The sequence below is a fragment of the Falco rusticolus genome, chromosome 1 (genome assembly GCF_015220075.1).
Source record: "Falco rusticolus isolate bFalRus1 chromosome 1, bFalRus1.pri, whole genome shotgun sequence".
NCBI lineage: Eukaryota > Metazoa > Chordata > Aves > Falconiformes > Falconidae > Falco > Falco rusticolus.
This window is the reverse complement of record NC_051187.1, coordinates 103,362,045-103,386,962: the sequence shown is the minus strand read 5'-3', so window position 1 is coordinate 103,386,962 and position 24,918 is coordinate 103,362,045. Positions and strand designations below refer to the sequence as shown.

At 47.6% G+C, this 24,918-nt stretch overlaps 1 protein-coding gene across 2 annotated transcripts in view; it reads left to right on the top strand.

Annotated features, from left to right (window-relative positions):
• Nucleotides 1-24,918, top strand: part of CCNI (cyclin I) — a 35,717-nt gene that overhangs the window by 3,856 nt on the left and 6,943 nt on the right. Inside the window, exons 2-3 of one of the 2 annotated variants that reach the window (XM_037392758.1) lie at nucleotides 14,118-14,274; nucleotides 24,167-24,301. In XM_037392758.1, the coding sequence (XP_037248655.1) occupies nucleotides 14,161-14,274; nucleotides 24,167-24,301 (249 nt within the window). In that variant the 5' untranslated portion in view covers nucleotides 14,118-14,160. The remainder of the gene's footprint in view (nucleotides 1-14,117; nucleotides 14,275-24,166; nucleotides 24,302-24,918) is intronic. The other variant, XM_037392765.1, reaches the window with a different exon arrangement.

Below are 24,918 nucleotides of genomic sequence, written 5' to 3'. Positions count from 1 at the left end.
AGGTGAAGTCATTCAGATGGAAGGAGAAATCTTAGGTGCCTCCCATCTAAGTGTGGAACAGAAATTTTCCCTTCCTGTGTGTTTGCTAACTGCAAGTGATTATACTGTAATGGGTATTTGCACTTGCTATGCAATAGTCATGTAAAAGCTCACTTGCGAATAACATGTTACTGCAGATACTCCATTTTGCTCATCAGCCCAGACATCAAACATTTTCTTTACCAGGATAATGGGAGGTGCTGGATGAACCCCTTTGCCAGAGGCATTTGTGCCTTTTTGGTGGTATTTCACTGTATACAGTGAGATACTGTTTCTTGGCTGGGGTAGCTCGTGACTGCAGTGGTCTGTTAGACAAGAGCTTGGCTCCCAAAAGCTTCAACCTTTACCTTCCTAACAATTTTTGAGTGTTAATCTTGGGGTTTAACTGCTCCTAAGTGCTGCCATGCAGCTGAAAAGCCTGCTTCCTTTACGGATGCAGCTGCTGTAACACAACCATCAAATGCAGCTTAATCTCCCATTTATAAAAGCACTGCAAATGTGACCATGCCTGCATCTATAGGACCAAAGGGGACTTTGCACAGCATGCTTTGTGGAAGCAGGACGACTCAGACTGCCATTACGTATGGCCTCAGACATACTGTTTTCTCTTTGTCAGTAACCCCACCTCCCGTTTCCTTCCCTGGGTTTATTTTATTTTAGGTTGTGGACTGTTGTCCTATTTTAGGTTGTCTGGAACTGGGGATATCAAGGCTGTTGTTAAATTCTTGCTCATAGGGCAAGGAGAGATGAGCACGTAGGGAAGAGCCAGGAGTGTGCCTGTGCCATCCTGCTTTGTGGACAATTGGAATTATGTCTTTTTCTGTATTGTCTCAACAAGAGGCTAATTAGTCAGCAAGCTCGAGCTCCTAGAGGACAATTAAAGTTTATAACTGTGGGTTGTCTTTGGTTGATGAGAAAGAGGAGACAGTACTCTCAGAGCCTAAGAATGCTGCTCTGCAGCTACTGTGCTGTACCTCATAATTGATCTATTGTTTCAACAGCAGATAATTCCTCATTTCCTCATAATTATCTCTTTTTAGTGCCTCACACTGTATCCTGATATTAGCTGTAATCACTGATAATTTACCCCAAAGCTAATCAGAATCTGCAAAGCGAAATACGGGCCTTGGTGAGCATTCATGTTTTCAGATAAAATTCTCTTTTGTTGTTGTCAAGAGGAATCAAGCCATTGTAGTTACATGTTTTCTGGATGTGGGTGTTGAACTGGGTATAAACTTGTTTGGTTTTATTGCTGTTCATTTATGTTAATGACCAACTACTGCCGAAAGACAAAAATAACTACTGCTGAATCCTGTTTCTGGGTTTTTGGGGTTTTTTTTTCCCCCATAAAGACGTTGTATTTGTTTGGTTTCCGGGGATTATATTACTCAAAAGGTGGTGTGTGGTGCTTTAGATTCTGAATGCCTGTTGGCCCTTGCCTGTAGAGAGTTAGCTTTTATGAGCTTGAAAGCCTCTGGCCCTATTTTATGAAATTACTGCTCGCTCTCATACTTTGTGAGCTTGATTTTCCTCAGTTACTTCCTTCAAGTTACTGTTGATTTATACCAAGTTATATTGGCGATGGGAGAAGTGAATCATGCTCTGCATGTGTTGCTGTTAGGAGACTAGCAGTGAGACATTACATAATGCCAGGTTAGGTTTGCCTTTTTTTTTTTTTTAAGCCTTTCTGCTCTGCTTTCAGCATTTGCTGCCTGAAGAACTGATGCGCTGCTCTGGGCATACAGCTGAACCCTCAAACTGTGCTGCTTTGAGCCTAAGGCCCTTAAAGTCACAGAGCAGCTGAGGCTGGAGGAGACCTCTGAAAGCCATGTTGTCCACCCCCCCTGCTCAAGCAGGTCCACCTAAACCAGTTGCCCTGTACCATGTCCAGATGCCTCTTCAGCACCTCTGGGGATGCAGACTCCACAACCTCTCTGGGCAACTTCTGCCAGTCCTCTGTCACCCTCGCAGTAAAGAAGTGTTCCTGATGTTTAGAGGGGACATCTTCTGTTTCATTTTATGCCCCTTGCTTCTGGTACTGACACTGGGCATCACTGAAGAGAGCCTGGCTTCATCCAGTTTGTACCCTCCCTTTATTTATTTTTTTATATATATATGTTTTAAATATATGTAAAAGTAACATTCTCCCTGCCCCAAACCTTCTCTTTCATCCCTTTATGTATTTATATATATTACATTCCCTCTGCCCCAAACCATCTCTATGTGTTTTATATATGTATGTAACATTTGTCCTGCTCCAGTCCTTCTCTTTCCAGCATGAAGAATCCCAGCTCTCAGCCTTTCCGTGTAAGAGAGCTGCTCCAGTCCCTTCATTGTATTAGTAGTTCTTTACTAGACTCTGTCCAGTACATCCATGTGTCTTGCTCTGGGGAGCCCCAAACGGACACAGCGCTCAGGTGTGGCCTCACCAGTGCTGAGCAGCGGGGAAGGCTCACCTCCCTCAGTCTGCTGGCAACCCTCCTCCTAATGCAGCCCAGGATACCACTAGCTTTCTATGCCACAAAGGCACACCGCTAGCTCATGATCAGCTTGGTGGCCACCAGGACCCCCAGGGCCTTTTCTGTAGAACTTCTTGCCATCCAGACACCCCCCAGCATGTATTGGTGTCTGGGGTGTTTCCTCCCCAGGTGCAGGACTCCACACTGACTCTTCTTAAGATTCCTGGCAGCCTGTTTCTCCAGCATGTGGATGTCCCTCTGGATGGCAGCATGACAGATCTCTAGCATACCAGCTGCTACTCCTCACGTGGTGTCACCTGCAGAGTGGCTCAGAGTACTCTCTAGCCCATCATCCAGATCATTAATGAACACGTTAAGCAGGACTGGACCCAGTATTGACCCCTGGGGTACACCACTAGTCACCACCTCCAGCTAGACTTTGTGCCACTGGTCACCACCCTCTGGACACATTCATTCTGCCACTTTTCAATCCAATTCACTGTCTGCTCATCCAGCCTCTGCTTTCAGTAGTGTTGTCCAGATATTCCCTGGCCTTCCTTTTGCTGCCTACATATTCTCCCAGGTAACCCATCCTTGCTTCCACCTTCTGTAGTGCTTGCTTTTTGTGTTTTAACTGTGCCAAGATCTCCTTATTTATCTACACAGGCCTCCTGGCATTTCTGCCTGATGTGGTATTTGTGGGGATGGAAGTCTTGAGCTTTGAGGTGATCCTTGAATAACTTTGAGCCCTGCTTCCCATCAGGGCCTTGCCCCATGGGATGCTTCCAGGCAGATCTTTGCGGAGTCCAAAGCCTGCTCACCTGCAGTCCAGGGTTGTGAGCTTGCTGCTTACCTTCCTCCTTGCCCTTGGGATCCTGAACTCCACTATCCCACGGTCACTGCAGGCAAGGCAGCCTTTGACCTTCACGCCCCCAACAAGCCCCTCCTTGTAGGAGAGTATGAGGTCCAGCAGGACACCTCTCCTTAGTTTCTCTGTCACATGGGTCAGGAAGTTGTAGTCTGTGCACTCCAGGAACCTCCTGGATTGCTTATGCCGTGCTGTGTTGTCCCTCCTGCTTATGTCAGGGTGGTTGGAGTCCCACATGAGGACCCAGGTCTGCAAACAAGGGGCTGTTTCCAGCTGTCTGTAGAAGGCCTCATCCACTTGTTTTTCCACCCACTACAGTGTCACTCTTACCTGTTTTCTCTTTAATCCTCACCCACAAGGTCTCAGTTGGCTCCTCATCCATCCCCATGCAAATCTCCATACACTCCAGCTGTTCTTTGTCATCAAGGGAGACTCCACCATCCTCCTTTTTCCAGCATGCCTTTCCTAGGGAGCCTGTATCCCTCCATTGCAACACTCCTGTGTGTTGAGTCACGGGAGCCATCCCACCACCTCTCCGTGATCCCAACAAGATCATAGCCATTTAGCTGCACACAGGTCTCACCGTGTTTATTCCCCACTATGTTCATAGACATACATGCACTTCAGAGAAGCAGCTCAATGAGCTTCTTTCCCAGAAAGAGTTTGGGGGAGTTCCTCCATAATGGTGGCTCACAGGTGCATCCTTGCTTGCATGCAAATCCTGGAAGTGACCCCACTTAAGCCTCATTTTTTGTTGATTTTGTGGTCCCTTCCTATCACTTCGGGCCCTTTGCCCATCAGCCCTGTCCACTGCTCTCAAAGGGCTCCTGGTAACTCCATCCCTGCTCTGTCAGGCCTAGTTCAAAGCCATCCTTATAGGGTCACCCATCTGTCATGCTTTAAGCCTGACCAGCAACCAAGCCCCACACAGCTGCTCGCTCACTCCCCCCACAGTGGGATAGGGGAGTGTTTTGGAAGAGTACAAGTGAGAAAACTCACAGTTTAGTAGGTAAAACAAAAGCCATGCATGCAAACCAAGCAAAACAAGGAATTTACTCCTTCCATCAGCAGGCAGGTTCAGCCATCCCCAGGAAAGCAGGGCTCCCATCACGCCTAACGGTTTCTCGGGAAGACAAATGCTGTAATGCCAAATGTCCTGCCCATTCCCCCTGCTTCCTTCTGCCCCCAGCTGACATACTCAGTATGACATCAAATGGTCTGGAATATCCCTTGGGCTAATTAGAGTCAGCTGTCCTAGCTGTGTCCCCTTCCAGTTTCCTGTGCCCCTCCAGCCCTCTTGCTGGGAAGGCCTGAGAAACTGAGATGTCCTTGACTTTGTTGATAGCACATTGATGGGTTTGGTTGTTGATGGGTAATGTTTCTACCTTCTCACACAGAAGCCAGAACACAGCACTAGCTACTGAGAAGAAAATCAGCTCTCCCAGCTGAAACCAGGACACCATCTTACTGGTAGAGATATCTTTGCCCAGCTTGGGTGAAGTGGATCCCATCCCTCCCAAGCAGATGCCCCTCCACTAGCAGGATCCCACAGTCATAGAACTCAAACTGCTGTTGCTAACACCAGTTCTGCAGGCAACTGTTGACCTACGCTCAGGAGAACATCACCAGGGCCCCCAAGCGTTTGACTGCCACCCCCAAATCCCCGTAGTCACTTGACACTCTAGAGGCTGCCTCGACAGTTTCCCTAATGCCCACATGGAGAGAAAGCAGAGGTAGCAGTCAGAATGTTGGACAACATTCCACATCCGGGCCCCCCGCAGGCGGCAAGCCTCTCTAGATGATAGGTCAGATTGGAGGTGGATGCTTCTGTCCCCTGCAGCCAGGAGTTCCCCATTACAATCTCTCACCCCTTCTTCCTAAAAGTGTTGTGTGGTTTAGGGTCAGGTAGCCCATATCTCTTGCCCAAAGGCACATCTGGCTCCTCTTCAACGAGCATGCTGAACCTAGTTCACAGTTACAAGCCGTTAGGTGGGACAGGAACTTGCCTTTTAGTGCCAGAAGTCACCCACTTCCATCCTTGCCCTTCCTCCAGAGGTTTCACTTACCTTGATGGTGGGAGTGGACACTGCTCACTTCTCTGTTATGGATGGGGGCTGAGGCTTTTCAGGCTGCTGGGTCCCAGAGAAGACCCTGTCTGTCTCCCATGAAACTTCTCTGATGCTGTACAGCCTGCTCACTATCTCCTGTAACTCCTTCACTTGGCTCCACAGCTCCTCCAAGTCAACATACCCCTGGAGGACTGAGGGCCATCTCTCCCAGCCTTGGAGAGAGGCCCTAGACACTCCCTGCAGCCTGGAACTTGGAGGCCTATGCCCATCATCCAAAGCTCTACCCTGGCAGGGGCAGCTGCTCCAGCATTTGCTGGAAGAACTTCCCCATGGTGGACCAGTTTATACTGGAGCAGCTCTAGCTGAGTCCGCTCTCATAGCAGGCTTCTACATAAACCTCTACAATTTATTCCTGATGCCTTGGGTCTGGCTCGTGTTTATGTAGACCTCACTCAGGCACTGGCTAAGAGGGGTGCTTCACTCTCCCTAATTAGAGGGCAGCTGCACCCTGGGTCAAGGGCAGCTGATCATGCTCGTTAAGCAGCTGCTAGAGCTCCCTCAGGCTGACAGCCTCGTGGCTTACCCGTACCTCATCCTCACCTAGCAACAGCCTGACTCTCCAGGTTTCTGAGAGGGTTCCCAGGTGTTCCACAGTGATCTTGGACCCTGTCCCCAAAGGATCCAGAAGGTCCCAGAGAACCCAGAGACTGCTGTGCAAACCTTGGTTAGTTGCTTCTGGGAGCTGGGCTCGTTCCTTTGCTGGCACCATACAGAGAGTTTGGTGCGGGGCTCAGCCGTTGCTCTCATGGGTTTACCCATCGTTTAGGTTAGAAACACCATAAGAATAACAGGCGTCATATCAGCAAACGTTTGTAGTGCCTTTATACCTGTCTCATGCTTCAGTTCTGAGCAAGGAGGTAGCACCACCTTTTGGCATGTGACCGCAGATTGTCCCATAGGAGGGCAGCCTGCCCTTGATGAGATACCCTAGTGCACACAATAAAGGCTCACGTTCCTAGCCTGGCGGCATGGCTCTTTCTGAGCGGTGAGATCTGCATGCCCAGCAATAGCAGGGTCCGTTCCTACCGAAATGTTAGCCCAAGGCCCTTGGCTGATTTTAATAAACGTTGTGAGGAGTTTACATCTTCAAGAAGCATCTTGCATGCAATCAGCAGCCAGGTGATGACCCCATAGCGTTGAAAGAGTATAAAAAGTAAGAGTTTCTTTTGCAAGTGTTCATAAAATGGCATGGAGGGGTTTTGGTTTGCAAGGGTTTTGTTTTTGCTTAATTTAGTCAATGCAGGCAAACAGCCTCCATCAGTTAATAACATTTCCTTTGATTTTTAGGTTCAAATAACCCAAAATCTCAAAGCAGAATTCATTAAAGTGTATTGAGTTTCATCTCCTCTATGTGTCAGACCCATACGTTATGCAGCTGGAGCTGGTCTCCTAGGGCTGGATTCCGAGTTTACCTTTTATCCACAGTTTACTTGGTATGTTGCCACACACGGCTTCAAAAGGGAAAGGAGCTATGATTGAAACAGCTTGTTTGCATCACTCGGAGCTGTGGCATGGAAAATTTAAGCCATTGCTGACCGAAGGCCTTTCTGGGCAAATGCTGCTTGGAGGGACTCTTGCTGGCAGTTGCCGAGACAAATAGGAAATGCAAACCTCCTCCGGCATTTCCAACCAGAGCCATTAGAAAAGGGGGTAGGGCAGGCATGGGTCTGGAAGCATGCCTGTCTTGCCAGGAGGGAAGAATGGTGACATTGTCTGAGAGTTCAATTGGGAGTTCATCTTCTACCTTGTTTTTTGAAAGTCCCTGCTTTGGAAAACACCATTTAAGCTTCCCTTTAATAGCAAAACCCTGGTGTCAGCCATGAGGCTTGGGGAATGAAGTACAGCAGAAATTTCTTAGAACTAGTCAGGTTTACGGTCTCCAGGTGTTAGGAGAGGAAAGGCTGGGCAGCGAGCATAGATTTTACAAAGCGGTGGCTGCTGTAAAACGAAAGAACGGCTCAGGCTTGTACCTGCAGAACCCCCCTGTGTGACAGCCATCAGACAGCAAGCAGCTTTACACCACTGCCATCACCAGCAGCTCTGTGGCACCCTCCCTCCTGTTTAAAAACGCCCCCATCCAAGCTTTCTTTTCCCCCCCGTTATTCTCCCCGTTTTCTTGCTGGATTTTTTTGCTACCCATAGGGAATACTGTGAAGAACTGAAGCTGTTCATGTTTTCTGCCATGTTGCTCTACAAATCTAGAAGTGTTTATGGTGCTGCAGCAAAGTCCATCTGAGCTTTCCTTTTTGAACAGAATTGAAACAAAAGATGGTGGTGAGAAGAAAGAGTACACTGCTGCTGGTCAGGATGCATCCCTCTCCAGAGGGCTCCTGCTCCTCCTCCATAGGTGCTGGATAGGTCCTGGGATTTTTCTGTTTCAAAACAGACTTAAAAACACCTCCCTTCCCTCACATCAAAACATTGCTCTGCATTCTCTTTTTCTGCAGTTGCAGACCCGTGTTTTTCACTGGCGGGTTTCTTTAAAATCTTTGGAAAAATTCTTCATTTTGGAAAACCGACACTAAAATGAGGTCAACTTTGTTTGCACTCCCAGGAAAAATCTGGTTGGAGGAAAAGAAGTGGCGAGTGTGTGATGTACATGAGCCTGCCTGAACGATGCTGCCAAAATATCTCACAGACTTGCCTTTGTAGCAGGTTGTGGGAGTTAGCTGTGGGTGAGTCATACAGACAAATGGCAAGGGCCCTCTTCATTTCCCAGCCTGCATAAAATTACCTCGTTCCCAATTTAGGTCTGTGGCTGGCTTATGCACAAGTCAAATACGTTGCTTGTTAAAGGTGCAATATTGTATACGTACCTGTGGCATAGCTATGTTTGATAGTAATGCATTTCTCATGGGGGAACGCATTCTTATTTTAATGCATATTGGTATTCATTCTGTACAAGTCAGTTCGTTGCTTCAAATACACTCGCTTATTTAGATGTGGAAATTTGAAACTATATTCCCAAACAGCTTTTTTCTGGTCGTTTAATTTGAAAAATACCATATATTGTCTCACACTCTTGTCAGGCTATTTCCACTGACCAGGCTACAGCATTATTTACTTTCTACAGCACAAACCAGATGATTTTAACCCATGCTGGTCCTCTGCTTATCACTATCGCATCAGGTTGTGCTTTGGCAAGCTGAAAAGGCAGAAAGCTAAGCAGTGATTTCCACTAGTGAGTCATTCATGGGAGATTTTGCTGCCTAAGCCACAAAAACGTTGTCCTCTTACAACTGTTCTGTGGCACAAAAATAATGTAAAATTGTAAAAGCAGCCTATGCCTGCTGCTTTTTTCTTCTGAGATGTAATTAACACTGTAGGCATTTACTTCTTCTGCCATAAATTTCTAGGCTGCTTTACTGACATGGGGGGAGGAAAGAGTTAAGCAAAGAGAAAGCCCCAGATACTAAAATTAACATCCATCCCACCCACCCCCCGCCCACAGCTTTGAAATTTCTCATCACAGCTTGCAGTTAGACGATTTCTTCTAGCAGTGCAAACTACATTTTGATCATTTGAAATCACAGATGGCTGGCTGGAGCTCAGAGGAATTCAGTCTCCTTCCTCTCTTCCTTCTGCTTCCCCTTCCTCCCCCACCCAGAAGAATCTGTTTTCAGGTCATCTGTAAAATTGTATTAATGCTTGTTAAAGCTGAAGCAGATTTGGCTGCAGGGTGCTGAAAATACTTAAAAGGTCTGCAGAAGTGCATGTGGTGGTTAAGCTCTGTTGGAATTACCTCTCTTGTTCAGAATATCCACCTGGATTTATGCACAAAATAAAGATGGTGGTTTTAAGGCTGTCTCTAGTCCTAGAAATCTTGTTAATTATTCTTGAAATGATCTATATTAAAATGAAAAAACAAACCAAAAAGAAACAAACCCCCAAAACAGCCCACAACCAAAACAAGAGACATTTTTATTACTGCCCTGAATGATTTCAGTGATGCTATTTACAGTGCAGTTGTATTGGCACAGCTTAATTGCAACTGGAGGCAGGGGAAAATCAGAAACTGTTATGAGGTTGTTCTGCCACTGGAGAATACGATCTTGCATCTTTTGTCTGCAGGAGGCACTTTTTTTTTTGTCAGGGAAACAGATTACTATTTTTTTTTACACCACCCCCACCCCAAGCTCAACTATTTTGCATCCTACACCGATGCACAAACACGCCCCAAACCAAAAAGTGTTTCTGGCTATGTAGTGACCTGCCCCAATTACTGCAAACACAAAACCGTAGCCTGCAGCACTTGGCAGCCCAAAACTTCTCTAGGGAAACTCAAAGTACCTCCTTAAGTCATTTATAAACTTGGATCAAAAAGAGAGATCTTTAGGAGATGGGTTACATTTCTTGGACCAAGTCAGGGCATTTTTAATGGATAAGCAGGTGATTTTTAATGCCTCATACAAGTGAAAACCTCACACCAAAGTTTTGCCTCTAATTTCAGAGCAAGATTGAGACTGCAGCTTGTGACCTTGCTCACAGGAGATGTCAAAACAAAGCCAATGCATTGCCTTGCCTTACTTTACTAGTTTTCCAGCTGTTCTTTAAGAAGTTTCAGTGTAGCTAGCTGACCTTCCAGTGAAGATGAAACTTTGTGAACTGTTTGAACAGTGTTTTAAAAACTCCCCAAGTGACCGTGGAAAAAAACAAACCTAACCACCACCCTGGAGCCGAAGTTTAATTTTAAATTGGGGAAACAGAAGGAAGAAGCCAGGGTGAGTTAGTTTATGGTGACTGTCACAGCTTTGGCAGTTCCTTCAGCTGTGGGTCTCTTGGGCTCAGTTGCAGAAAAAATGCATGTGAGTTTTTGGCTGGAGCAAATCTGTGCTGTCAGGGCAGGCTCAGCCCTCGTTGGCACTGCTGTGCTCTGCAGAGGTGCCTGCTGCATTGACAAGTATCTTTACTGCTGATGGGAGCCTCGACGTTGCTTTTCTGCTCAGGTTTTCTCATCTCGGTCTGAGCGGAGAGGAGTCCAGTCCCTCTGTGTTCTTCACCCGACTTCCATGCGCTGGATTTTGGGAAGTTGTGCTGGCAGTCCCGTTCCTTGTCTTCTCCAAGCACCGAGCAGTGCTCGCTCTGCAGTGGCTCCCTTGTGTTTTGTGAAGCCTTGCATACATGTAGAGCATGCTGGCATTTTTTCAAAATGGTGTACATTTATCTGAATAAGAGCTATGTAAATTATAGATGCAAACTCGTTTCAGCCCTTGGGGTGCACTTGGCAAGCTGCCCGGCATGCTCTCGGTGCTGGAAAAGCCTGCGCACCACTGTTGCTCCAACGGAAACTTCCAAGCGCGTCATTCCTTTTCTTTTTTTCCTTATAAAGGTTATTGGGCCTCAGCCCTCATTGAATTGCCTCCCTAGTTCAGGAGGGAAAGGTTATTTTCCCCTCTCTTTTTTCCCCCTTGGTGACTCAAGAAGAGTCACCATCACTGCTCACTAAAAACACCCCTTGCAGGGCCATTGGTATTTAGGGGTGCTCCAGGGTCACCCCTGAGCTCTCTGCTGGGGCCGCTGACCAGTCCAGGCAGCACAGGGACAGCCTAAAAAAGGGATCAGGGTAAGGAAAAGATCTTTTCTCGGTCCAGAGGCCTGTGAAACCCACTTGTGTTGTAAATACTGTGGGGATGTTTTGTCAGTCACAACAGACCAAAAAAATGGTGCATGAGGATGCTTGCTTGGGCCTGAAATTTTTCATGTTTTCTCCAGTGATTTGGGGGGTGGCTAATTACTCTCTCTTTCCTGCAAACCCAAGAAAGGACTGTCAATATTTCATATTAGGAGACGCGGTTGGGCTAAATATAGCTGCTGATTGTTTTTATTGACAAGCGTGCAATGAGGAGCTTGCTGTGTCCCGGCTCTTGGTGCTCAGCGCTGGTCCTGAGCTTTGGGTCTGGTCCTGACGTCACCGTTTTTCTCCATTTCACCTTGTGCAACTCCAAGTGCTCACGAGCACACATTTAATGGCTGTCTTCTCCAAATGTGGCCTGAGGGACTGTAGCCGATACCCTGTGGGATGTTACCCAGTTAGCGTTATCTGGTACATAGCAGCTGACAATCTGCGGGCTCAGTTAAATAATAAAACAAATAATTTTTTTAAAAAGTCACCCATCTTTTGCTCTGCACAGTCCTGGAGAAACCCCTTTTCTGGGGCTCTCGAGTTGCAAGATGGGAAGGCTGCGCTCCCCAGTCTCAATCCCTGTTTGCTGGATGCCCGCCGCCCCACCCCCACCCCCCACCCCCCATGCCAGAGGGGACAAAATCTCTCACCTGCGCCTGCGATTTAAACTGCTTTTTCCCATCAGCGCAGGGGTGCAGCCCCCATCACCGCTATCCTCATTTCCCAGGGCTTTACACTTCATTTGGAGGCCTGATGGCTCTGGAAACGGTGGGTGATGCAGCCTTTGGGAACCGGCCGAGCCCGAGTGTATTGTCTGATGAGAGGCTAATGAGATGCTAATGACGCCCCCGAGGGAGTGAGCTGCGAGGGAGGCTGTGGATGGGTATCCCGGTTTCCCCTTCAGCTTCACCAGCAGCCCCATTTACAGTGGTAGGAGTCTCGTCAGGATCACTCCGAGGCTTAAAAAAGAAACGCACGTAAATACCCTGCGGTTCAGGCCACGGTTCTGTTTAGAGGAAGGTAGTTTCACCTCTTCGCAGGCAGACTATCCCTCTGGTCAAGTGAGGAACTTTTAACAGGGATTCTTCAGTCCACAGTGATACTCAGTTAGCCGTTCGGGGGCTGATGGGGAGTCATTCTGAGCCCCGTTCAGGAATCCGGGATCCATGGTGTCCCCTCCAGCTGGAAAACCAGTATATGGCCCCACTCACCTTGGGTCTTTACAGTGACGGGCTGGAAACCTTGTGTAGGGGTATGCCAAGCCAGTACAGCCTCTCCTTTGTTCATGGAGAAGCATTTGTTCAGTAAAAACCTGATATAAAAGGGGTTTCTGTTCAGGACCGAGAAGCTTGACGTTTATTTGCCACTTAAAACCTGCTTGGCTGTAAGTGGGACTTGAGTGCGGTTTTATGCCTCACGCAGGTTCTGTGTGTATCGCGCCCCTTCTGTGGATTGGTAAAGAAAAACACTTGTTTGACAGTTTCTCTTACACCTCTGTGAAAACACTCTGAATCTTCATTTGTTCAGAGCTGCTGTTGTTAAATTTTATAATAAACTGATTGTTGTAACTCTGAACTTTTGTTTGTTTTTTCTGATTCAACGTGTTGCCTTATTTCCTGTAAATACAGCATAAACTCTTGTATTAACAAACTGGTCTGTATAAAATAGCCTGGTTAGCGTTTGGCCAGTATCCACCTGTTTGTTGCATATTTCACAAGAGCTCACAGAAGGAATTGAAAGTTCAAATAACTTTCCCATGGATTTACCCTTCAGGGCTGAATTGTTTTGCCTAAGTGATTTAATACTCTCAAGAAGTTTGCGGCCAGAGTAATGGTGGGCAGTATTGGAACAATGTGAGCAACCTTTTCAATCAGATAATTTTCTCCATTTGAAAGCAGGTTGTCTTTAAAAAAAAAAAAAAAAATTAAAAAAATCCTGCCTCCACTTTGTAATTTCAAATTTACAAGTTTCTTGCCACATCGTAACTGCTGAGTGAGACTGCGCTAGGGCCAGGAGAACCCCCTTTTTTCTGTTTTGTGTATAGAAAAGTGCTTTACTTTAAATGGCTTGCTTTTTTATTGTCCCTTCTGCCAGTGGAAGCAGGTGTTTCTGAATACTGTGGGCCTTGCAGGCCACTTACCGGGCTTGTAGTCAGTTCTTGCTTTGCAAAGGCCGCCACTGGGTTTGCCGCTTTTTTCCGCCTTTAGAATGCATTTCCTATCTAAAATTAGAGATGTGCCCTAATGTTTTGTGGATCTAATGTATGTTCAGAGTGTTCAGACCTGAGAGGAACCTTCCTGAACTCCCTGGTACATTTGCATTGCACATGAAATGGGTCGCAGCTTGTGTGAGAAGCTACAGACCATACTGTCCAGAGAGGGAGAACATTGACCTTTTTGTCAGGCTTCAGCCTGTAAATCATTTAAGTTATCAAACAAATGTTCCTCTGTTTTGCACAGAACTTCCTGTTGCTGCTGAGAGTACTGGGCTAAGGCTGGCACCAACCAGGCTCCAAGGCTGGAATTTTTGAAAAATATTTGAATGTCAGTTTTAACTTCCCTTGAAGTCACAGGTAGACTGGTTTTAACTGCAGCAAGATTTGGGCCAGGGCAACTGACTCACTGAAATCCCCTTTATATTTGCTGTACTGCTCCTCCCTCTTCTCAAGTATTTTTCATAAAACACCCCTACTTTTTAGTGCTGCTGAAGTCTTGCCCTGATTGCCCACATAACGGAGGAGCAGAAAACCTCAAAGCGGCAGGACTCTCCAGCCCATGTAGGTGTTGGAGACCTGTGGATGATTTTGGCCCTGCTTCATCTGAATCTGAGCCGACTGGTTTGGGTTTCCTTGGTAGGTTTGCCCAGTACCCAGTCACTGTCTGTTACAGATGAGCCTGGTCCGTTTCTTGCAGCCTTAGTCACCTTTGTGTGCTTGCTTTTGCTCAGTTTACCGGACGGGCACAGCTCAGTGTTTCACCAGGCTGTCTTTGCTTTTACAGGTAGCTGTATCCAGCTGGGTGGCAGGTGGATCCAAGGGTTACCATGAAGTTTTCAGGACCCCTGGAGAGCCAGAGGTTGTCTCTCCTTCTGGAGACGGCAATCTCTAGGGAAGCTCAAATGTGGAAAGCACATGTGCCGAAAATTCAGCCCAATCAGGTAATGTCTCTTCTTCACATCATTCATCTTGGTAAAGGCATGAGGCTATCCTCTGGTGTATTTTTATGTGAACAACTGATGCTGTTGCATGAGAAGTTACCTTTTGCTTGAGACCTGGGAAATTAGCTTGTGAAGTAAGTGATTACTTTTTTATTTGAGGGACCTAGCCACAGTCAGGGGTACAGAACGTGCTGAACAGCATACAGCGTTAGAGCTCTGCCATTGCTTGTGAAAGCATGTACATACATTGTCTTAATTAAAATCATTTTACAAATTGTGTGGGTAATAAACGCACATTTCTTGGGGGTACCAACTCTGCAACAGTTCTTAAAAGCAGCTTCATCTTCATAGTGATCAAATTCACTAATAGCAGCGCTGAAATGCTGGCTCTCCACACGAGACGACGCCTTCTGACTCGAACCATTAGCACTAGCTTAGCTCAGGCCTCCCCCCGGAACAGCATATTCACAGTGAAAGCCTGACCTTGCCACCTTCTCCCATTCTGAGCCAGATTCTTCCTTACGGTACATCATCCTACGTCAGCGGAGTAGGCTGTAGCTGTATCAGACGAAGCCAAGATGAGGATCCGACTCGGTCAGGCACTGCCTGCTTCAGGAAGGACCCCACAGACTCTAACAGAACTATTTATGGAGCAGGGTGCAAGCTCGTGTCAAGGGAAGCCAAGCCAGGCACTCGCCTCTGCCACTGAGGAATGTTCTCACAGGACTGGAGGGAAATTCAGGGTGGAAGGGACCACAGGGGGTCCATAGTCCAACCTACTGCTCAGGCTTTGCGACGGGACAGCTGGGAGGTTGGTCCAGGTCGCTCACGGCCTTACCCAGCCTGAACTGTGTGCTCCTGGCGGAGGAGCCATCTGTCTAGCATGTGCATTCAGAAATGCCTGTGAACTCCGCAAACCTTTGTTAAAACAAAACGTGAAATGTGAGGACAGTTGTCACAGAGTTTCTGTTACTTTGTCACTGGGTTGGGCAGAAATAACCACACTGATGCACTCGGACCCTTTCTTGCTGTTCTTGATTCACACAAAATGTTCATGCAAGTATGTCAGCTGTTGTCAAAGTTAATCAGCACAGTGTTTGTTTTTTCTGTCAGTGAACAAGAAACTGCTGGGTTTGTGTAGGAGCAAATAGTTTTTTAACAGGTTGCCTATTTTGTTAATCCACATTTCTGTTTGCAAATAAGTGACCTGGTTGACAGAGGTGCTGAGTATACTGTAGCTGTGACTGTCTTTGGGCATGTCCAGTTTAAGACCCTGGTTTATGGTAAACCAGCCTGTTGTTCCAAGCTGGCAGTATTCCGGGGGTTAGTGATTAAGTGATTATAATATAGGGAGATAAGATTACGATATAACAAGATAGGCTGGGGACTCAGAGAGTGTAACCAAACCAGATTCTTGTGTGAAGATTTCACAGGGACAAAGCACTTGCATTTTTGCCTTGGTGAAGTTGATTTTGGTGGCTCAGAAACTGCCACCTGCATTAGACAGGCTTTCTAGCGATCCCTCCCTTGCAGGATTGTGGTGGTGGTGCCCTTTGAAGATGAGGTTCCCCACCTGTGCCGCGTTTGAGTTGTCGCTACAGCAGCAGGACTGACCTCAGCCCTGTCTGTGGTGGAGAGCAGTTGTCCTGCTGCCAGGGACCTTGAGGGGGTCATAACGTTCACTGCGGTTGAGGTTTGCAGCACCCCGTGAAGCATTGTCCTCAGTGGCAAATACTCAGAGGAGTTAGCGGGACCTTTGGCAGTCTGCCCAATAGGAAAGCGGGGAGGCAGATCGGTTGCCTGCTGTGAAAAGTCAGAGTAGGATCAAGTGTGGAAACAGACTGATGGCTAAAGCCAGTGTAAGGTTTGTGCTTAATAGCAGAGTCTCGGGTCTGGCCTGGACAAATACCAAGTTTGTCCTTTCAGTGTGCAATTATGTCATGATGATGAAGGATCTCTCCCCACCCTCCTCCCTGCACTTGGACAATACTGCTGAGGTCCGTGCTTGGGAGTGTTTCCTGGCCCTCTGTGCTTGTCCCCTGGGGTTTCGGCTCCTGGAATTTCCACTCCCAAAACTCTGTTGTATTTTTAACCTTTTTCTTTCTATTTTCCTATGTGTCATTTCAGACTTTATCAGCTAGAATGCCATAATACTAAATGTTTTCTAGCAGTAAATAATCATTACATTGGATGGACTTCTCTGTGTGTATGTGTAACAGGCACAAAGGTCAGATTTAATAGAGAACATAAACACAGCTGTCTGCTCTGGGGAAATCCTGACTTGCAGTGCCATGGTGCAGCTGAAAACCCTGTCTGTAGTCACGTCTTTCTCACTGTTCCTACGGTTTGTGACACCCAACTTCAAACTGTCACATGTTCCTCCACTTCTGCAGCGTTCGTTTTGGCAGTGTTGCAGTCACGGACGTTCAGTGTGAATTACCCTGTTTTCTGTAATGTCTGGAAGAAGGACATATTCCCTGACACCTTCTGCCTTCTTCTGAAAACAGCTGCAGTAGCCTAAAACCTCACTTGTATGAAACTGTTGTTTATTTCCCATGACAGTCAGGAAATCTGCATCCTCCTGTGTATCAGATCTGGCAACCTGAAGCCTGTGTAACTTTCCATTCTGTGTTACAAAGGTAGATCGACTACAGAAAGGGTTTTAATGAAGTCATCTGGTTTGCAAATGAGGACATGTGAATATGTCCTCCAAAACGTAATGATGAGATTGGAGGTAATTTTTCAGGAGTAAACTTTCAGGTTTGACTTTTTAGGAGACATTTTCGGTTCTAATGTTTAAAACCGGAACAAATTCAGTTTCTAAATATGTATCAGAGCTGAGGTCTTTGAAAGGAAGAAAGAAACTGGTACAGAAAGACACTGCATTTTCACTACAGGATGCAGACACTGTGGGGGATTTCGGTCCTGGTAATTTAATGTATGTGTTTTTTCTGTTTTGTTTTTACTTTTTGCCTGAAGACTCCCATTTCCTACTGGCATGTATATTTCTTCTACTTTCCCTGCTTTAAATGTAGGCCACTGGCTCCAGGTATTTGCGGTGTATCAAAGCCAGACCTCACAAGGGCTTTTCAGCCTAGAAACCCAGGTGGGCCGAGTCTGGAGCACTCCTGGTGCTTCTGAATGTATTTGGTGGCTTTCTCCTCCTCCCCCCGCCCCCCCCTCCGGAGTTACACAATATGCAGGTGACATTCAGAAGTTTTCATGTGATTAAGGCTTGAGAAATCAAGCAGTAAAGACTGGTCAAAGGTTGAGATTTGCATGTTGCCAGGTAACCTTGCAGCAGAGAGATGTGTAAGCAAAGATCTTTAATTTTTGACAGAAACAGGGTGTCACTTCTATCATTGCTCCTTTCTTGCTTGCTCTGGCTTTTTCTTTCTGTCTTCTCATTTGTTCTCTGTACCTCTTGAAGAATCAGGAGACCTCAGTTTACTTCCAGTTTTTCCACTGTCTCACCACATGTCCTTGGGTTGTTCTTTCAACCTTCTGTTTTATGCTGCAAGTAAATTGGAGGCTGACTTACCAATTTTGTACAACATTGTGAGGTTAATGCATCCAGCTCTTCTGCTTTGCTGAGCAGTAATCTCTCTCCCCGGTGTTTGTGCATGGTATTGTGCAGATGGCAGAGGTCGTGCTGCTTGAGCTCTTTGCTGTGCCACTAAACTGCAGGCAAACCCTGCAGAATGCCACTCGTGAGCGGTATCCAGAGAGCACCTCTAATCCCCAGCTGGTCCAAATGAGAAGCAACCCAGTGGGTGTCAGCTGGGGGTTGCTCTGGCCTAAAAGGAGCAATCCTGAGACCCAAGGAGGGACTGATTTGGCTGCAATGTTTACAGCTGCCCTTTTCAGACACCTCCCAGTCCTGATAAAGGTCACCTGCCTGCTCCCCAAGGAGCCTGTGGCGGGACTAGGCAGAAACAAATAGGGGAAAGAGCAAAATACCTCTGTCTGGGACAGCAGATATTAAAGAGAAAAAATTACCAGGTAAGGTGCTTTTCCTAGATTAGGCAGCAATAAAATGGAGTCATGTTTGAGTTCACAGATAATAGGTTTTTTTAGACTGCATTTTCCAAAAGTCTCCAGGTATCCTTATAGGTGATTTGCACTGTGCTTGCACTCTGGAGCCTGAGTCACAGCCTCCGGCCCTCCCGTCCCATGCAGCAAGCATGTAGTGAGCCCGGTGGCAGGGTTCCTGGGTCGGGGATGGTAACAGGGCGATATGGCTGTCAGTAAATGGGAAGCAGAACAACAGCTCTGTGTGCCTCTCGCCATCGCCAAGGCCTCGTGGCCACCTTTCTGACAGGACTCTTCAGAAACGGTGTTTGGGGCACTGATTTGGGAATCGGGCAAATAAAGACATTAACCGTGGCAGATGCTGGAGGCCTCAGGGCTGTGTGTTTTGTACGGGGTGCTGTATTCCTTCCCTTGGGCACAATTACTGACCTCCGCGGTTGCTCACTTTGGAGCGGTAAAAAGACAGAAGCGGTGAGTGCAGCGTGGCTGTTACTCGGTACAGTCGAGCAACGCAGTCCCGGCATGTGAACTGGCCTCATGTTGTGTGATTTGAAGTACTTGACAGGAATCGTTCACAGCATGTTCATCGATAGAGTAAGTGACGGAGAGGATACTTCTTGATAACGAATCAAGCAAATAATGGCAGGAAGCAGGTCAACGTGATGTACACCTGTGTTACGCAAGAACGAGAGAGAAGCTGACCTCCCTCCACTTCCCGTATGTGTCCCAAATGCATTCTGTTAGCTCTGTAGTTCGTGCAAGGTGGCTTCTTTGTGTCTGTGCTGAAACAAACCCAGTGTGTTGTGCTCTGAAAAGGTGGGACTTAGCATCATGCCTTCTGCTTGGAAAAGAAGATGCAGGTCTGTTGCTCACATGTGAGTATGGAATAGCTTTGATGACTTGCACATCTGATGGGGCTGTTGCGTTCCTTGGGTATCGCTTTTTGAGCTGATAGCAGCAGGGCTCGCTGTGTGCTCCACTCTGTCCATTGCTCCCACCAGCCTCTGGCTGGCTGGAGCTATTTGTGTGCTCTTCAGGTGGAAGACAGGGGAAAGAGCTGCGGAAACCTCTTATTTTATGGAGGTGCCAAGCAGGACTAAGTGGGATGGAGAGGGAGGAAAGGAGCAGTGGTTGGTCTCGCGCTCTGCAGGAGCATTCAGCCTGCCATGTTACGCGTGGCTGTCCGTCCCAAGCACAAGGTAGACGAAGAGCTGTGAGCAAACGGCTGTACGTGTGCAGGGCAGTTTGCACAAGTTACTCCTAAGGCATCGCAGCGCCGTGTCTCTTCAGTCTCAGTAGAACTCTTGTCAGGTGCTTTTGCAAGAGCCCTGCCTGTGCTGCATGGGGTGTTCCTGCACAGCAAACCCGTTCTGAAATCCCTCGTGCTTCGTGTAGCTGCCCGCCAGCTTCCTGCTGCGGGTGAGCCAAGCGGCGCCTCTTGCAAATATCTGCACGGGCACCAGGCCAGAGAAAAGCTCTCGGGCACCTGCACGGGCTCGGTCTGTGTTGGCTGGTGCAGGAGGGGGGGCAGGTAACGCAGTCACACACCCCCCGCCTGCCCCCAGCAGCTGGGGGACCTGGGCACCTGCAGTGGCACATGGTGAGTGGGGCTGCAGCTCAGTCAGGCGCCTGATCCCAGTGGTGGTTGTGGTTGAAGAGCTGGGAGTGCTGTCAGGTCTTTTTTTTTCATGGCTGGAGTCATGTGCACGTCTGCTAACCTTTGGTGCTGGGCTGGGCAACCAGATCTGTAGGTCAGGGCTTGCTCTGATCTGGCCTCTCCTCCAAAAAGAAAAGGAGAGGACAGGGTGCCAGCCAGAGGAGATGGATTGTCCTTCGGTTGTTAGGTCTGTCTTGGAGCAACCTGCTGCTGCTGCGTGAAAACAGAGTCTGCCATTGCTGTGCTGGGGTTAATTTTCCCTAATTAAAGCTGTCATGCTAGGCTAGCGTGCTCTTCCACCCCGGGGGTTAAGTTCTGCAACGGTGGGTGGGTTTGTGGCGACAAAACAGAACAGCTGGCCACACACAGACCTGTACGTCTGTGGGAAACCACCTCCACACCAAAGAGCAGCTTGTGCTTTCCAGCCCAAAGGGACTTCCTTGCTTTCAGTCACCATAGCATCTCATTTTTTTTTTCCTTCTAATTTTATGTAACTAAGGAACAGTGACCTCACTGTTTAATTAATCTTACAGTGCTGCATTTCTTATTTGTGTTACTAGGCTGACACAAGTACGCCTTCGAGGGAGAGGGATAAAGACCGATACCTTTGTGCGGGATGCTCCTGGCCCTGCTTGGAAGTAGCAGCAGGATTTGTGGTGCGGTGGGAGCCGTTCTCATTCCTTCTGCCTGTCTCGTAAACGGGGCCTTAACGACCTTTCCTGGTGCTGCTGGGGGGAGGTTTAAATGTGCCTGGTCTTTCTGTGCAAGGGAGTTCTCCCCCCTGCCCTTGTGCTCCTTTATTTGCAGTTAGAGACTGGAGCAGACAGGCTTTTTGTAGGATTGATGTTACTGCAGAAGAGAGCTGGAGATGTCCCTCCTTTTCTTGCTTTCCCAGATGGTTCTTACGAAGCCAGATTTTATTCTGAAGCCTTACTTCTGTTGCGCATGTACCTGGGTGTGAGTTCACTTTGCAGTTGTTCTTCACATTAAAGGAACATGGTGCTCTGTGCAGGGACTGGTTTTGGTTTGTTTTAATTTTTTATCTTGCTTAGACAAACGGTTGGTTTTCAGTGGTTTAGATTAAACACCATTTCTTTTTCACATGGAAAGTTGTTGCTGGGGCTGAGTGTGTGATTGCTATTCTTTACATTACGGCCTTGCCATTTAAAGTTAACTCCCGAGTCTTGAAATACGGCCTCGCACTGCCCATGAAGGGTGAGAAGATACAAGGACAGATCTCGCGAGGACTGGACACTGAGAGGCAGCGTGGAAAGACAATCTTTCCCTTCCCACTCATGCTGTTTTTAGGAGAAGGCCTAACCTTTTGCTTTGGCAGGCACAGGGAGAAAGGCATGGAGCCAGGACAGACGCGCCAGGAGCCTGTTGAAGCCAGTGCCTGCTTCTGCTGGGGTCCAGCACGAGTGGGATTTGCCAGGAATGGAAGGGGATGGGAGAGATTCCCCCGGTGCTGCTGAGGCAGGGCCCTGCCTCCCCAGCAAGGAGTGCCACAGGTGCTGGTTTTGCCCCCTCTAGAGCAGACCCTGTGTCTCAGGAGGGAGTGCAGGGGGGACAGAGGCTGCTGTCCTGTTGATACAGCACCCAGGGGATGCAGCTCCCCTCTTGTTGGCCAAGGGCCCAAGCCCATTCCTGCTGCCTTCGCCAGTGAAGCTGCTGTGGCGGGACCAGTTCGGTGATTTGAGAGTCAGAGGCAGGTTTTTTAAGTCAGGTTTATTTTGTTTGATGGCATGGTTTCAGGATGGCTTTTAGCAGGTACACACAGAGCTTACCCACTGGATTCACCCAGATACTGCATTTCCAAAATAATCCTTTAAGCTGCTTGAAATCTTTAAAGTCCACAATATTGTCCAGACCTGACTGTGGTTATAAGCTCTTTTGTAGTTTTGTCTCCCTCCCTTTAAAACCAGGTGCAATGAGTAAAGCAATAAGGAACTTCATCTTTTCACTATCGCTCCTCCCTTTTCTGCCTGTTTTAGGTGCAGCTGTGCAGGCCTCCCTTTGCTACAGAAGCACGCTCTATGAGGACAGCTAGTATTTAACATTGTGTTGCCCTTTTTTTTAACTCCCCAGATACATTTTAGGTCCCTATCCCGCTGTCCAAAAGACGTTTTTAGCAGAGTATTTAATGAACTCCATACTGCTGTGTGGTGCTTTCATTACAGTCCCAGGGTGCATCGAACTAGGCATTTCTGGACCGAGTGCAACGCGTTGCAGACAGCAGGTGTCCTGCCCCTGGTGGGGCTCGGATTTCACCCTTAAATTGCAGTAACCATTTTAGAAAGAAACATCGTTTCTTGGAATTAAGGAAATTAATTTTCTCTTCTCTCCTGAAAAACGGTAGGTGCTTTTTAAAAGGCCATGCTGTAGTCAGGTGGCATCCAGAGGCCCCAGCTGAGACCAGAGGCCCACCTGGATCAGACACAGTCCTGCTGACGCTGTTGCACCGTCAGGGCTAAAGGAGAGAAAACAAGGCAGGACTTTGTTCTCCTCAGGGGAGCACCTGATTCAGCACTGAAGGCACGTTTTGCAGGCAGGCAGAGGTAGTATCGCTTCGTTAGCCCAGCTAGTACAGCTGAAAGAAACAGCTTTGAGATTGCGCAACCCTGTGTCTTTAGACTAGATCCCTGCTGCTGTAGCGCTGTCACCGTCGTCGTTTTTCGAAGGGAATCAGGTGGCTGCATTTTGGCAAGACACGTGTCTGAGCAGCCGTAACCAGCTCTGTGCCCGCTGCCGCAGAGCCCAGAACTCAGCCCAGGGCACTGGAGCCCCACCACCTTCCCCATCCGTTCTGTTCCACTCGGTGCTGAACGTGGAGCTCAGCACCAGTAAGGAGGGTCAGCGTGGAGTAAAGATGGCATACTGCAAGTGACAGTGAAAGGTGCAAAGCTGGTGTCCTTGTGGAGGCCCTGGTGTAACGACAGTTCTGCCTTAAACACTCTGCTGTCACACGTGTTCTTGACTCCAAGGCAGGAGAGTCAGCAGAGCTGTTACCAAGCACGACCTGTTACCAAGCTCCTTACTGTCTACGCAAGATGCACAGTAGGTACTTTTGTGATAGATGCAGCCTGAAGGATTGATTTTGCATCAGTAGTGGGTGGGTTTATTTTCTAAAATCCTGCTCCTTTCCCCCCTACTGTGTTAACTGCTGGGAGGACAGCTCCAGCCCAGCCCAGCAGCAAGCCCTCGGCTTTCTCTTCCACAGAAGCTGGTCAGCCAGCATTTCATTTGGTTTCATTCTCTTAAACCATCTCAGCAGTAGCCAAATGAGCACAAGGACCCTGAGCACAGTGGAAGAAATTTGTTTGGTTTCACTTCTGGACAGATCCTTGCTAATCATCTTGAATAATCCCTGCTGAAGTGAGACCAGACGTTTACTTGGCTGAATTGAAAGGCTCCAGAAAAGCTGTAAATATTTCTGAAGAAGGGCAGCAAGAAAGATTTGATGTCAATGAGCGATCTGTACATGTGGTTGAAATTCAGCTGCTGTCCAAACAGATCAATGGCAGTGACTTGGGCCAAAAATATATTTACACACACCCACCCCACAACAAACCAAACCCAAACTGGTTTTTGGGTGAAAATTTACCTGCTTTACCACGGTGCAGTTAACTGTACTGCTAAAGGTCTTCTGTAAGCTGTTTGGAATTTTCTTTTTTTAGCATACACTGAGCTAAAAATAATCCCTGTAATTTGAAGGAAAAATAAACTTTTCCTCTCAAAACACCAGCTCGGTCCCTCCCCTCTTCTGTTCGTCAGGAGCTGTGCATGTGCCCAGCTCCCACAGCATGTCTGGCTTTGTTCAAGGTGGGCATGTCTTTCCATCTGCCATGGTTCTAAGGAGGTTAAAAAACCCAAATCACTCAGAGCTAAGTTAGAGAATACCCTGTCAGTACTTGAGAAACGACAAGACATCCTTCCTCTCTTCCCCAACGCAGAGTGAAATCTCTGAGTGATGGTTGAGGTTGCTGTAAGGAAAGCTGTCTTTTCCAGGGAAAATTACTTGGGATAGGGTAAGTAACAGCAAGAACAAAGGGGTGATTCAGGCTGGCTCTGAGGCCATCACCTCCCCCCCTTCCAAAGGAGGCTTTGTTTCCATGCTGAATAACTCCTGTGGAGGTAAAATGTTTGGTCTTTTCTGACTCCCTCAGCCTGTGTATAAGAAAAGTTTGTTTTTCTCTCCAACAGGATGTAGCCATTTCTCCAAAGCAGAGGGATGAGGTCATTCAGTGGCTGGCCAAGCTCAAATACCAGTTCCACCTTTATCCAGAAACGCTCGCCCTGGCCATCAGCCTTTTGGACAGGTTTTTAGCTGCAGTAAAGGTAAATATTTGCAGAAACATACATTGAAATAGATTCATACCACCCATTCAGCTATTTCTGTGTACAGTCCTAGCAGCATGGCTGTACGGAAACGCTAACTTCCCCCCTCTGCCCTCACACCCGCTTCCTTTCTCAAACACGTACAGGATGGTACCTGCAGTGCTCCAGGAGCTCAGTTTCAGGTGGCAGTACTGGCAGCACGCTCTGCAGCCAGGAACGTCAGGAGGTAGATCCCTTCCGTAGTCTTTTTTCACCTGGTGAAAATAGCGATTGCTTGAATGAGAACACACAGTTCTCTGGGAACTGACCGAGTGCTTGGACCTGCTGAGACTTATTTTCCCTCTTTCCTCTGTTCTGCCCATTGCCATCATTAATGCAGCTCATTAGTTTAAACGTATATTAACCCCAGAGAAGCGCCCTTCCTCTTCAGCTACGTGCGTGCTCTTAAACTGGTTTGAATGTTGAATTTGCCTCAGCGCAGTCCCTGTTCCTTCCTTCAAGCAATGAGAAAAAGAAGCTGCGTAGAGGTAATGCTTTAGATGAAAAGAAAACACTCCGCCTTAACCTAAATGGACTCATAAGGCTAAAGGAACCGCCTGCTAGCTTGCCGTTAGAAA